This window comes from Scophthalmus maximus, chromosome 5 (assembly GCF_022379125.1).
Source record: "Scophthalmus maximus strain ysfricsl-2021 chromosome 5, ASM2237912v1, whole genome shotgun sequence".
In the NCBI taxonomy this organism is placed as follows: Eukaryota; Metazoa; Chordata; class Actinopteri; order Pleuronectiformes; family Scophthalmidae; genus Scophthalmus; species Scophthalmus maximus.
This window is the reverse complement of record NC_061519.1, coordinates 25,680,702-25,695,130: the sequence shown is the minus strand read 5'-3', so window position 1 is coordinate 25,695,130 and position 14,429 is coordinate 25,680,702. Positions and strand designations below refer to the sequence as shown.

Below are 14,429 nucleotides of genomic sequence, written 5' to 3'. Positions count from 1 at the left end.
CACCGTTTCTACTTTCCATTGTTACATACCGGCCATTAATAATTTCCCCTCCTCATGTAATATCAAGAAACATGGAAAAAAATGGTTCGGTCAAATGATGCATGGACTTTTTCATGATGTTTGATTTTCTCTTGGGATCAAAAAGGAGCCGTGATGTGAAATAACGTCTAAACCAGTTGATACATATTTTGATTTCCAGTCGTCGTCATTTATACTGACAAAAATACAACAACTGTTTTCTTATTTATTATAAATCTATTTATGACGCCTATTGTCCTTTATCATGGCTCACTCTTTAGCACTGGCAAACGTTAGTATTAATAAACACAAGACAAAGGGAGACAACTTAGATATGACCATTAATAAGTGTCGGCTGATGATAAATGATCATCTGTGTCCCCTAAATGCCACACATCATGTTGATAAAGCACCACCTTCCCTTGTTACATACCGGTTTCCTTTCCTCTGTAGATCATTAAGTTTTCTTATGTAAAAAGGTGCTGGTGCATGTCTTCTGCTATTCTACTGTATCTTTCACTCGTATCATTGAATCTCAAAATGTTATGAACTTATTAAGAGAAAAGGGAAATGGCATATGCTTATTATTCACTTTATTATTCTTTCGGTTTTATTGACATTCCCTTCTTATCAATTACCTGATATATTAATGACTTGTGTTATTTTTCCCCCTCATGTAGTCCTTGTCTACAATAAAGTTGGATAATAATAAAATAAAAGGAGCAGTGATTTATGACTAGCTGTAGTATATGGTGGGCGTGTTTTTTTTAATTTCTCATCATCATGGTGATGATAAAAAACAGTTTTGTTATTCATGAAAACTTTTTTTCAACAGTTTTGTCAGATTTCTTATAATTTTTTTCTTATTTGTTTGGTGTGTTGTGTGACCACAACCTGTCTATGTATATTGATCTCTCTCAATTCAATTCAATTCAAATGAGCTTCATTGGCATGGGAAACATTTGCCAATCTATATACAATACAAGTTCTAACAGATGTGTGCAATGTTGTATTTATATATATATATATATATATATATATATATATATGTGAAAATATGTCAAGTTTGATCTAGAATATGTACAGAAATTAGAAATACTTAAGAAGAAAATACTTAATTACTTAATTTTTTTTCTCTTTCATATATATATATATATAAACATATATATATACACATATATATATACACATATATATATATACATATATATACACACACATATATATATACATATATATACACACACATATATATACACATATACACACACACACATATATATATATACATATATATATACATATATATATACATATATATATGTATATATATATATATATACATATGCACACAGGTGAGTTAAGGTAAATTAAGATAAAAAACATGTAAGTGTGGACATTGCAATGAAGAAAAATATTCACAGTACAAAATCAGTGTTATGTATAAATAAGGACTGATCTCTCTCTCTCTTTATTTTCTCTCTCTCAATCTATCTATCCATCTATGTATCTGTCTGTGTAGTTTGTTTAGTTTCTTTATTAATAACCCCACATCATGACTGTGGGCACTGGGCAGGCAGCAGGTTTGGGGGGTTAAATCCGACATCCCAGCGGCCCCTGAACGCAACATATGACCGAGCATTAGCTCAGCTGCACACAGAGAGAGAGAGAGAGAGAGGGAGAGAGGGAGAAAGAGAGAGAGACGGAGAGAGAGAGAGAGAGAGAGAGAGAGAGAAGCTAAACAGGTGGTCTGGAAACACAGAAAACAATGTCGTCCGGCGGCGAGGAGCGGAACCAGCTCTAGCCCCTCGCTCCGTTATCGGAACAACCGGGACCGAGGAGCCCCCCTCACCCCCCCCCCCTCCATGCGCCTCTTTCCCACTTCCACTCGGGTTTCTCCTCCTCGTCCTCCGCCGCTCGGTGCGACTCGGACTCGGCGGGCAGGGGGGAGCTCCTCGGCGGAGCCATGAAGGTGACGGTGTGCTTCGGCCGGACGCGGGTGGTGGTGCCGTGCGGCGACGGCAACATCAGGGTGCACACGCTCATCCAGCAGGCGGCCATGAGGTACAGGAAGGCGATCGCCAAGGTGAGCACCCGGTCCTTCCTTCTTCCTTCCAGCCGGGCTTTTGTTATCCTGGAAACGACGTCGCGACGTCCAGCAGCAGCAGGAGAGGGGGGAGGAGGGGGGGGGGCAGAGGCTCAATGTGGCGCTAACTTGAAACAACCGCAAAGTAGAAGGAAGAGTTCCGAGTTTCTGTTCTTTTTTACCGAAGCTGTTTGTGGAAGAAAAAGGGAAAACTGCGCAACCGCCATTGTGGCTCCTGTGTGTTTGTAAAGCCCACCAAAACTTCCCTCCGGGGCGGGGGGGGGGGGCGGGGGTTCGTGTCCGTGGCTCAGGACAAAGTGGACATGTGGGTCACTGCGGCGGATTTATTCATAAAACGAACACACACACCCGCACACACACACACACACCCGCGTCCCGCGTAAAAAGTGCAGTGCGCGGTGGGTCTCGTGAAGGAGCTCCCTCCTGGGGGAGAAGTTGCCCAGCAGCGGAGATTAGCCTGCTAGCGAGTTAGCTCAGTTAGCGAGGGGGGCTTCTGCAGCTGTGTATGTGTGTGTGTGAGGCGTTCAGGGCCCCGGGGCAGTGGGAGTAAGGAACAGCATCAGAATGGCCTGTCCTGAGTCCCATGGCCCAACATGATGTAAAAAGTTCCTTCTTTGTGCAGCTGTTAATGGGCTCACGACGTTGGCTTGCAAGGCTGCAGGGAGAAGCAGCAGCAACATGCAACTCTGTCGAGCAATTCAAGTTTTGTTGCACTGTGCAGTTTCGAAATTAATCAGAGGAGAAAGAAAAGTTTTCCTTCGGCTGCCTGGCGGCCATGAGCAAGGCACCAGGCCCCTGCAGGAGGACAGAGAGAGGGGGGGGAGGGGCGCCCAGCTGATCGAGGAAGGGAGTGGGGAGGTTCGAAACCTGACACATAAATCTCTGCGATGAAAGTGGACCTAAAGACAACTTGTAGCGCGGTGTTGGGTTTGCGCCAGATAACCTCTGACCTCTGACCTGTGGCCTGGTGCTTCCACGTGCAAGGTTCTCCGGCGGGGAGCGGATAAAGATGAGACTCTGGCTTCAGGAGCTTTAAAAGAAAAAGAAAAAAAAGCATCTACAAATGATGTTTGTCAAATGAAAATTAAAGGAATCTCACTCCTTGTGTTTCAAGCATCAACCTTGAAAACATCTAAAAGCACAAGTCTGTCTCCGAAGTTGGCCCACGGCAACTGCCGCAATCTGAGATCATATAATTAGTATCGATTCAACATGTGGGATTAGGATTTTATTTTTCCTTTTTCAATTGCAAACTGTGATAAATATAAATTCTGGTCTTTAAAAAGTTATTTATCCATCGTATATTTTCCCTCAATCCCGTAGAAACGATGTTTATCAAACGAAATTTTTTTCAACCACCAACATCACTATAACTTTTTTTTCCCCCTTGAAATCATTCAAAATAATCTAATAAAATATAGTTAATACCCAAAATTTGGACTAGGAATGTTTTGTTCAATGGAAACGGTAACAACAGCAAATTTAAGTTTTATTAAAAAAAAAGTTATTTCTTTTTATAAATTTTCCTCAATCCTAGAAAAGGTTTATCCCCCTTGATTTAAGTCTTAATTCTATCCAAAGTCACTCTGCTGTAATCTCAGATTATATAATCCATATCCACATTTACGCTTCAGTCTATTTTTGTAATTGGAAACTGTAAATTTTGGTCAGCGATGATGCAGTTATTCTGGTTTACCGTCCCGCCTTCATATACGGCACAGATATGTTAAAGCAGCAGCTCTCTCCTCGGTTTCATTAATGATTAACGCTTTGCCGTTTCCACGTGCTAACTTTAAGGCGGTCTCTTTTTTTCGTTCGGAGGATAGCGACCTAGAAGTCGTACTGTATCCTCCTCTGCTGATGCATAATTCAGTGTGCGCCGACAGAAGAGAGCAGGAGTTATGATGTCGGGCGCTCTGACCACTTCCTCGTCCTTTTCGTCCACAGAGGAGAAACGTGTTCCTCTTTGACTTGAAACGGTGTCACAATTCTTATCATCGTCACCTTGGGTTTCGTTCAGTGAATGCAGGGGTCACAGGGCCGGAGCTGAAATGTCCGATAAAAGTATAAATGAAGCGTAGGGCAGATTATGACAGGTGCAGCATATTGTGATTTCACAGATTAAGTTTTACCCAAAGATGATTGCCGATGTAATCGGTAGCAGTCTGAAGAGTCGTAGATCCACTTTTACTAAGACTGGAGTGACTGCGACTTTTTATTTATTCAGATTTATCTTTCAATGCCAAGGAACATGCAAAAAATAAATAAATATATATATATATATATATTTATGAATATTCATAGGAAAAAACCCTAGAATGGCATCAGTCGAGTTCATACCTCCACCAAGAAAAAAAATGCAGAACGAAATTACACACAATCATAGATAACTTCTTCCATTAAGATCCATGCAATATGTCCCAGGAAATATGCGAAATTTTTTAAAGAAAGTGATGAAAACAAATTCCTGGATCTACGACAAAATTGAATGTGTTCTTTCTTGGCCTGGTGCCAGACCCCGACAGCAGTTTTGGTGTAATCCTGCTGACAAACAAACAAACAAACTACCAGACGGGGGGTTAAAACGTAACCTCCTTGGCGGAGGTAATAACACATCTCACAGCTGTAAATAAGTGGCACCCACTTTTCTTTTCTTTTTTGCACAAATCCCGAGAAAATCCAGCGTCGTGAGAGACGACACCCTCTGGGTTTTCCCGACGTAAACTCCTTGCGGTCGCGATGCTGAAGTCATTGTTGCACTTGGCTCGGAGCGCAGACATTTGTTGTAGCTGATTTGAGGGGATTTATCACAATTTGGTAAAAGCTCAATTGTCTGGGAAAACTAGCTGTTGGATGCCGAGGGAGGGATTGTGCCTTGTGTCTTTCAAGCTGTGAGCTAAAGAAGAAAACCCCAGAGCTCCACATGATGCTCACCCACAACAAAACAACGCAAAACACGCCGCCTCCACATACGGTACAACACTCGTCATTTAATCACCACACATCGACTTTTATTGCTCCGGTCCCACCCAGCCCCACAGTTCATCCGACCCAGCGCCTGACACATGGTCACGGAGGCTGTGTTGGGTCGGCCCGTCTTAATAGGAGGCCCAAATTTAGGTTGGGTGTTTTCTCCTGCTCCGAGTGTTTGTATGGACCCTTCTAGTAACTTCCCCTCTGTCATTAGAGAGGAATGCTTCCTGCGAAGCGATGGGGGAAGAAAGCAGTGCAACCACCCGCATATCTGCGGAATTAGAAAGATGAGGACACTTGGATTGGAGTGTTTCGGATCCTGTTTCGTACGACGCAACGTCGTCCGGCAATCTGACGAGAGGGATTCTCTGAATTCTCCGAACATCCAGAGAAGAGAATCGGTGTCACGTTATCCTCCTCTTGCTCTTTTTCCTTCCACAGATCGTGGGGTAGATTCTCACTAATGTTCGCCCAACTGACTGTAAAGTGTGGCGAGCGTTTAAAATGACACCCCTCGACTGGAAAACTGTCTGGTGGTTTTAATGCCCCCCCAAAAACCCTCGAGTGACGCAAGTGTTGGCGTGCCGAGCGGAAACATGGGGTTTTGCCTCGTTTTTTAAAACCGTTTTTAACGCTGGCAAGCCACAGTGGGGGGATGATATCAGGTGTCTGGACTGTTGTGTCCGCACACAGCTCGCAGCACATTTCCATTCACTTTCACTCCTTGTTGGAGTTTTCCTCTGGAGGAATCCGGCCTATTGTGAAAACACTCCACCGATGAGGTGGACAGATTTAACACGACTCTGACCTCTGGGTGCAAGCATCTGGCGTTCTGTTAGTGGTTTTCACGTGTTTACTTCAGTTTTGGGTACTAGTAGTGATAATGATTATTTTTTATGTCTTTTGCTGATGTGTTGTGGCATGTTGCACCTAAACGGACCTGATATTTAATGTACAAACTGTCAGAAAATAGTCATGTATGTAGTAGAGAAAATGGATAAATTCAATATTTTTCTCACCACCAGTCTGAAATTCCATAACATTGAGTTTACAGTCACATAAAACAGAGAAAAATCATATGATTGTCACATTTGAGAGGCTTGAAATTACCATACGAATTATAGAAAATGATAAAAAACAAAAAAGTTAAAGTTAGTCGTATGTTAATTTAACAGCTTAACCAACTTGCAATGTGACAGGTTGAACATCATCATCGTCATCATTCTCAGAGTGGATTTAGTTTAGAAAATCCTCAAATTTGACAAACTTCAGGCTGTTTTAAATCTTTTTTTAAAAATATATACGTTTTGTCCTTTTGTCTTTATTTGATAGACGAGTCAAATGTGGAACCTTCCCGAACCATATATTTATAGTGTGGCTCCAGCTTGTATGTGAATTGTATGTGTAATTTCTCTGTGCGTAGTCGTGCTCAAGGTAAACTAAACATGGAGTTGTTTTTCATTTGTGTGAAACAGCCTGTTAACGTTGGCCCGGGCCTCGGGGGGATTTATCAGTGCTGCTCACTGTGAGAGTTAACCGCTGCCGTTTCGTTCACTCTCCTAACAGATGAACATGTTCGCCCGCCAGAAATGGGCCACATCTTCAAAGGAAAAGCTCCCAACTTTTGAAGTCGGTGGGCCCCATTTCGTTTCGCGAAGAGCGACTTAATTGCACGCGTGCGAGGAACATTAAAGTGGAGGGGACCGTAATGAAAGATCGAGGAACGATGGTGTCGTGGGAACGCGTCAGCGCTCACAGCATCCGAGTCGTCGTTCATTACCGAGGTCGTGTTCAGTCCAAATCCTTGCGAGTTCGTCCACCTTATCTCAACCCTCACTCGATGATGTTGTGATCCGTGGGTTTTCCCGCTCCTCGGAGAACCATGTGTGGGCGCGTGGACCCGCGAGCAATGTACCGTCCATCACTGCAAAGACATTAAAAAGCAAACCTTTTAATGTCCCGCTGCACGATTGAAGGTTTCGTGTTAACAATGCCTGGCTGGCACGAATAATGTTTTCATGGGAAGGTTTCCAAAGCACGTACCTGGTTTCACACGGTTGTTCCATTATGTCATCTAAACACTAGGCCATGAGAGACGTGGAACACTCGAGCAGTATTTATGTTAAGATATCAGTACAACTCGTAAAAGTCAGATCTTACATCCATTAGCTCACCTGGCAAACCAACACGTTCTCACTTATATCTCCTTGAAATTGGTCCCAAAGAAACTTCAAGCGGGATTACAACTCCAGTGTAGGTGCAGTACATCCACCTCGTACCGTCGGGGTCGAACGAGCCCAAATAATTTCACAGTTGGTCTGTTTTGATCCGCATGTCACCAGGCTGTACCAGCCAGGGGTTCCTGCTTCCAAAACGGGCACAGCGCAGGATTAAAAGCTTCGCTGATGATCCGCCGGGCCGCTGACTTTGCCCTTGACCAGACTACTGTGGGGAAAAAAAAATGTACCTAAAACACGACCCCCGGCAGCAGCGTTTCATTTCCTAAAGGAGTCACTTGAAGACTCACTGGAAAGAACTGCAGGAGGGAAAAAGGCCATATGAGGCTTCCTGTGTGAAGCCGTAGGGGAAAAATAAATATAAAGGTGACGCTTCATATAGGCTGCAAAGTATTCATCTTACTTCCAAATAGCATTGGTCTTGAAATTCAATTCAGGCAGTTTCAAAATAAAATTGAGGAAATGAAAGCTTTTGAATAACCGGAAAGATGATGCAGTCCTAAGTTGTTACGTATGAACTTAAGGAATTTAAAGGAGACATATTGTACTTTTTCAGTTTTTCCCCTTTCCCCGTTTTTTTTTGTGTTTATGTAAAAGGTCTCCAAAGTTAAAAAGCAGAAAGTCAGTGGTAAAGGGAGCCACTGCTCCTGAAGCGCCTGAACGCCTCGTCAGTAGTCTGCACAATACGTCCGTAACATCGGAAGCGGCTGACCAATCACAACAGAGAGGAAACCAGCCGGCCAATCAGAGCAGACTGGGCTTCATTGGGGAAGGAGGGGCCTTAAAGAGACGGGAAGTAAAAACCAAGTGTTTCAGACAAGAGGCTGTGAAAGAGGAGCTGCAGGAAACTGATGTGTTTACTGAACATAGGAGCATGTAAACCTTTTCAAGTGATAACCCACATTAACATTATGAACCTGAATATAAGCAGAATTGAGTGAGTTGTCTTCCTTAACAGTATCTGACATGTTGATGTGAAAAAAATTGCCGCTTTGGTTCGTTGCCAGAAGGGTTTTCCTAGAAGGGGGCGTGAAGGCGAGTGGAGTCATTAGCGGAGCAGCGTGGTGTGAAGGAGGAGGCTGTAAAATGTTGACTGCAGAGACGGTGGGAACGTCGGTGCTTGAAGTTGATTTACATTTTTAGTCAGAGCTGTGTAAAGTAACAGTTGCATATAATGAAATTCCTTATGTTGTCGCTAATGGGAGAAACCTGCGTGAACGATTCCAAGGATCAAACCCCCGAAAGAAGATTCAACAGCATTTCTGCAAACTTTAGAGATTCAATCTATAGGTGCCACAGGTGTTCGAAAGTAAGGTTTTGGAAAACATGAATTTTAACTTCCCCCCCAGTTTGCTAACCGCAACCAACTGAGCACCCGACAGGGGACACTTTATGGTTGTGCACCGCTGATTCCATTTCCGGTTTCCGGCAGCACTGAAAATTCAACGCTAACGCGACGTATTCTGGAGCGTTTAGTTCAACAACTGTATTCAACACGACGTAGCAAACATGGCAACTCACACGGAGGTCGGGCCCACCTCATGGAACTATATTGAACTCATTCAGAGGTGACGAAAACACATCGGTTCTTTGTTGCAGGTGATTATATATGACATGTATGAACACATAGACAATATATTCAATTTCTGTGAAAGGGTTCTTCTAAATATTACACACTGTAGCTTTAACGTGGCAGTGCTACAGACATTTGGGGCTAACAGGGCTGTTATTTTTACCCAATGCGTCGAGTTCTTGGGCTACGTTATCCAGCAGAGTATCCTGTTCTCACTCGTGTTCCAATTAAAACTCAGCATGATGACAAAATTCATCTTCCTCACTCTTCGAGGCTGGAAGCTGGGCGGTGGTTTATGTAATATTTATTTATTCATTTAATTCCAGAGTGGAGCAGATGATCCAAAAGGCTTTTGGTACGATTCATCACATCTCAGCCATCGCCATCATTGTGTTGCCATTCTTTATTTTGAAAGAACGTTGTATCAACTTTGATGCAACTTAAAAAATACCTCTTTAAAGGATCAGGCTTCCTATTGACTTGCCGGTTGCTTACGTACGGTCGACTTGTCTCCCCTTAGTCTCGAACTAATCTCTACCCATTTGAGACATGCCTCGACTTTTAGTCAAAGGACAAAAAAAACCCCACAGTTAACGGCCGAATATAACGACACCACATGCGTTGATACTGACTCATATGTTTTGGAAAAATCAGGCTAATCCCAAAACGGTCCACACAGACGCTTTTTGTAAACGATCCCATCTTTGAAGAAAAGATGTAAAACCGTTCGGTGTGACACGTCGCACACTGAACTATTGACCGCGTCGCGCAGGGGGCGGAGTTAACGAGAGTCCAGATCATAATGCTCAATGATACAGAGAGCTTAAGTGGTTTACAGAGTGCAATGCAAACAGATTACTCGGACCCTGGCACCGGTCCAGTCAGCTGAGCGCTGGCACCCCCCCAACAACCATCTGGACCAAAGCTGGCTACATATGGCCACCGGACCCCCCCTTCCCCAGCGGGCCCCATAAACAGAGTAGTCCAGAGACTGGAGTGACAGCAGAATATTACTGGTCGACGGATGCTTTTTAAAATTATCACCAGCGCTTGAACTTTTTTCTTTTGCATCACAGGGCGGAGTTTTCTAGCTCAGGCACTTCTCCATAAACGGAGGAAGCTCCTGAATGTAAACCGATGCAGGGAAGAAGGAGAAGGGAGTTTAATGATAGCGACGCTGCTCTGCTTTGATATATATTCTTTTAAAAGTCATAGTTGTGGAGCAGGGCTTCCAGCTGGACGGCAGCACGGTTTTATTTATGTAAAGAGATTCTTAGCGCGTCCTCACAGGAGGGTGTGTGTTGGAAGTGCTGAGAAAGCTCGTGTTTTCCAGGCAGAATAAGGTCATTGTAGAAAACCAACTGCAAGCGTGAGTTGAGGATGATTTGACCTCGACTTGGAGTTCCTAAATGTGAGTCTTGTTGAAGAGTACAGGGGCTACAACATGTTGCCAATAAAGATACACTTGTGTGTTCACCATTTAAAAAAAACACGCCACGCCACGAAACATCTGGCATGAAATGAAAACTCCCGTCCCTGTTATTGAAGTTATTAGCCGTTTGAGTGATTTGCTTACGAGAGCAGTGTCCTTGCATAGTGTGTGTGGAGAACAGTGCGCGGTATTCATCCAGCTCAGGTTTGAATTTGCTCCGGAGTTTTTTTTTTTTTGTGGTTTGAGCAAATGGCAACATTTAAATAGTCGTGACTGATAGTTACACTAAGCCGGGGCCGAGCATAACTAGGTAGTCAGTCATCAGCTTTCTCCCATAATAACCGTGGAGGTCACAAAGCACCAGGCGTTGTCTCAGAGAGCAGAAAAGGAACAATGCTCTCTCGGGACTCTTAAATCACCTGGTTGTTTTATGTCAGCCACACGATTATGGAAAAGCTTTTACCTAAAAATTGCTTTCTCCACCAGGTCTCTGAAATACAGTAAAGTGCAATTTAGTGGACAATTTTCCGAGCTTTGCCGGAGGGGGCCGAATGTGAGAATGCAAATGTTGCTCCGGACATATTCCGGGACTTTTCCCTTCAGCCCCCCGGATTTCGTGAACACGTATGACTCGGACTAATCTCCTGCTGTGTTCCTCACACGTGAACGGTCAAACCTCGGACAACATATTTGGGACATTTTGTGGAGTTCATGTCTGAAAACTGCTTTTCACTCAAAGGTCTTTGGTTCGGCTCCTTATATTCTGAGATGTAGTAACCTGGCAACAGCTCAAAATGGGTCCGATCGGTCGAGAACGCGGAGCAGTGAGACGATCAGATTGTAAACAACACCGGCGAACTCTACGAACGGTGAAGCCATGAGCCAAACTCCCGTATTCAAGGAATTTCCGTGGTTTATAATTGATAGAAGTCGTTGCCTTAACTGGAACGAATGTTTTACTCATTTGCTCAGTCATAAGGTCACAGTCTTTACTGCCTGTAGTGTCCGATGATGTGGCCATAAAATGTTGAAACCCCCCCACCCCAGTTGAGGAGAATCCGCCCTCCCAGTATCTGCTCGCTCCCTGTTGGTGGTTGGCTTCACAGCAGACTATCAGCTCAATGTAGAAAATGAATGTGCGCTTGTTTTCAGCCTGCAGACTGTCCCCTTGTCCTCCCAGTGGACGGACACTGACTGAAATGTCAAGGACTCGCTGTGTGTGTGCGCGCAGCGAGCACAGGCCGAGGATTGTCTCTGAGGAATGCGAGGACACGGAGCAAACAGCAGCGCAGCTCCGATGTACTGTACACCGACAGTTATTCTCTCCAACTTTATCTGCAGTCGTGGCCTGGAGCTTTTTGGTTTATTTACGCTGGTTTCTTATTTTCCTCCTCGAACTTTCCCACCAGACTCCTATCGCCCGACTCGTTGCCTGAAATTGAATTCCTGTTGGTGTCATCCAGCTTGTTAATTGCCCCGCGGCCAAGCGAGAAACCCGGTGGGTCTTAGCCGGTTCTCCATGGAAACCAGAAAATGCTTTCGAGAAACGTCGGAGGTCCTGACGCGACTCTCCGAGACGAGCGCGGACCTCGGACACGCCAGGAGGAATGAATCGGCCCACATTAGCGTAGCGCAAACGATTTATGAGTGTAGATTAATGACGTCCCTTGAAATTGAATTCTGTACTTAGGCTGATGAGGCTTTGTAGGCTAAATATAGCCGAGCCTAGCGAGAGCGCTGCCTTTTTGACAGATAGATATAGATTATTGTCCTTCGGGGCAGAGCGGAGGCGCGAGGGCGTCGAGCTTCAGCCCTTCGCGTGTTCGTAGCCTCCCTGCCTCCCCACGTCTGCTGGGTGAAGCTCAGGAGGCAACTGGCAACCGAGTTGGAGCCCACTGGATTTGCAACGGAGGAACTGACGTCCCCTCGGCGTCGCGCTGGATCGATCGATCGGTCGATTGGTCGATCAATCAACCGATCAACCGGGTTTTTCTAAGGAAATGTGGGGAGTTTTTTTGTCTCATCATTTTGCGAAACACATCATAGGTTTTAACAATGAATCCATTAATGACGAATATGGAAAAAAAAATATCCGCTGACTGAATTCTTTATTTCGTGTTTCCTGTGCAGTTCAAGTGACGTAAAGAGCAGACAAATCAAATTTGATCCAAAAATGATCAACAGATTAAAAGGTGACTCTTTTTTTTGAATGTCACTTGTACACACGAAAACATGAAATAATAGGCTGCGTTCTTCTTATTACAAGCTATTGTTTTGCGGCTGCGGCTGGCGTTCACCCTGCGTGGTGTTTGATCGATTTCACTGCTGATGCGGCAAAAATTCCACACTCCCATCAGTTCCTGGTTGAGTTGAAAAATATTCATCTTCATTTTATATATTCATAGAAACTAAATGTAGACCATTTGGATCTTGTGTGAACCAGTTTATTACATAAATGTGGGTCACAAGTGCAAAGGAATAAAACAATATTCTACGCAGTTTTGGTTAATTGATGAGTAAAATATGTTTGTCGTAGTAGCTCTAGTTTTAAAACTGATATAGTGTTTTGAGGTGAACATGTCGATGTCAGATGACCTTTTCCTTGGTTTCTGATAGAAGAAAGAAAGAAAAGGCTTTGATTCACAATCCCCAGCCTCCGTACTCTCCTGGGTGTGTTTGTGACTTGCCTCGTCTGCACTTGTCAGAATGCAGCTGACACAGCGAGTCTATACACGCGCGCGCACACACACACACACACACACACACACACACACACACACACACACACACACACACACACACACACACACACACACACACACACACACACACACACACACACACACACACACACACACACACACACACACACACACAAGCACACACAAGCTGTGAAGTAATCAGAGAATCAGGGCTTCCACAAAACTGACTATGTTTTCCAGAAGTAATTGGAAGAATATATGATTTTATGCATGTACACTAAATATTACAGACATACGAATAAAGTATAATATAGTCTTGTATTAGATTTCATAACGACAGCCGAGACGAGTGTCTCCCAGTTTCTGTCGGCTGCAGATTCGACCGCGCTGCTCGACAGGAAAAACCGCTTCCCGACTGACCAGCCGGTGACGCAAGCCTTAATGAATCTGCCCCCTCTTTGTCTGTACGTGAGCTGTCAGGAAGTCTGCAGCGCGTCCTCTCTCGTCTCCTTGTCAACACCTTGTCACTTGTGTAGACTTTGACAAAAGTTGTGGTTTACCTTTTTGTTTGGCACGTCTGTAAACTTCCCTCATGTACGTACACACACACGCACACGCACACGCACACGCACACACACGTCACGCTGAGTGACAGATCCAGGCCACAGTGGCGGATGTGAGAGCTACTCGCCTTGACCTCATCCACAGTGAAAAGTCAGTCGGTCGCCGCTGAAGGAGGACGACGACGGCGACGACTCGGCCCAGTCGGATCAGACTTGAGTCGCGTGTCCCAGAGGAAGAGGGCTTTCGCCCTCTTTCCTGTCCTTCATCGTTAGTATGCAGCAGAGTCGGTGGTGAGGAAGTGCGCAGGAACCTGCTGGGAATTCAGAGACGCATCGGAGTTATTGACATGTCTTCACTGTATAAACTGAACTGTTTAAGTTAAACAGACAAACAGATGCGATGCTGCCGAAAAGAAAGGTAGCAGCGTAAAGGTTATTGATCGCTGAAACTGACTTGATTTAAGTTCCTGTAAAGCTCAATAAATATTCAGAAATTGTTGGCGACAGCAGAGCGGGGATGTGGATATCGAAGCTGTGTACTTAGAAGAAGGTCTAAGCGTACACAAGTCACATCTACTCGTCTTGCTTTGTTCCGACGATCGGCACCAGCGAGGTGGGGGTATGAATATGAAGATGAAAGATGCAGCCGCGACTCGGTGAAACCAGAAATGGTGTCAAAATCGAGACAAAGGGGAAGAGCGGCCGCGGTGACGGAAACATCTGAAGAAATGCGACGGCTCGCGGGACGTTTTAAAAGTAGAACTTGGTCCAAGGGAGAGACAGAAATATGGAATTGATATTGAATTTCTCAAAACAAAACAAAA

The 14,429-nt window shown here is 44.4% G+C and overlaps 1 protein-coding gene across 11 annotated transcripts in view; it reads left to right on the top strand.

The window, feature by feature from the left end:
* The first annotated feature begins 1,447 nt into the window (after positions 1 to 1,447).
* LOC118310358 (partitioning defective 3 homolog) overlaps positions 1,448 to 14,429 on the top strand; it is a 204,818-nt gene continuing 191,836 nt past the window's right edge. For 6 of the 11 annotated variants that reach the window (XM_035633235.2, XM_035633234.2, XM_035633233.2 and 3 more), the window contains exon 1: positions 1,450 to 2,104. In XM_035633235.2, the coding sequence (XP_035489128.2) occupies positions 1,985 to 2,104 (120 nt within the window). In that variant the 5' untranslated portion in view covers positions 1,450 to 1,984. Of the gene's footprint in view, positions 2,105 to 14,429 lie in introns of all 11 variants that reach the window. The other 5 variants (XM_035633232.2, XM_035633230.2, XM_035633227.2 and 2 more) reach the window with 2 other exon arrangements.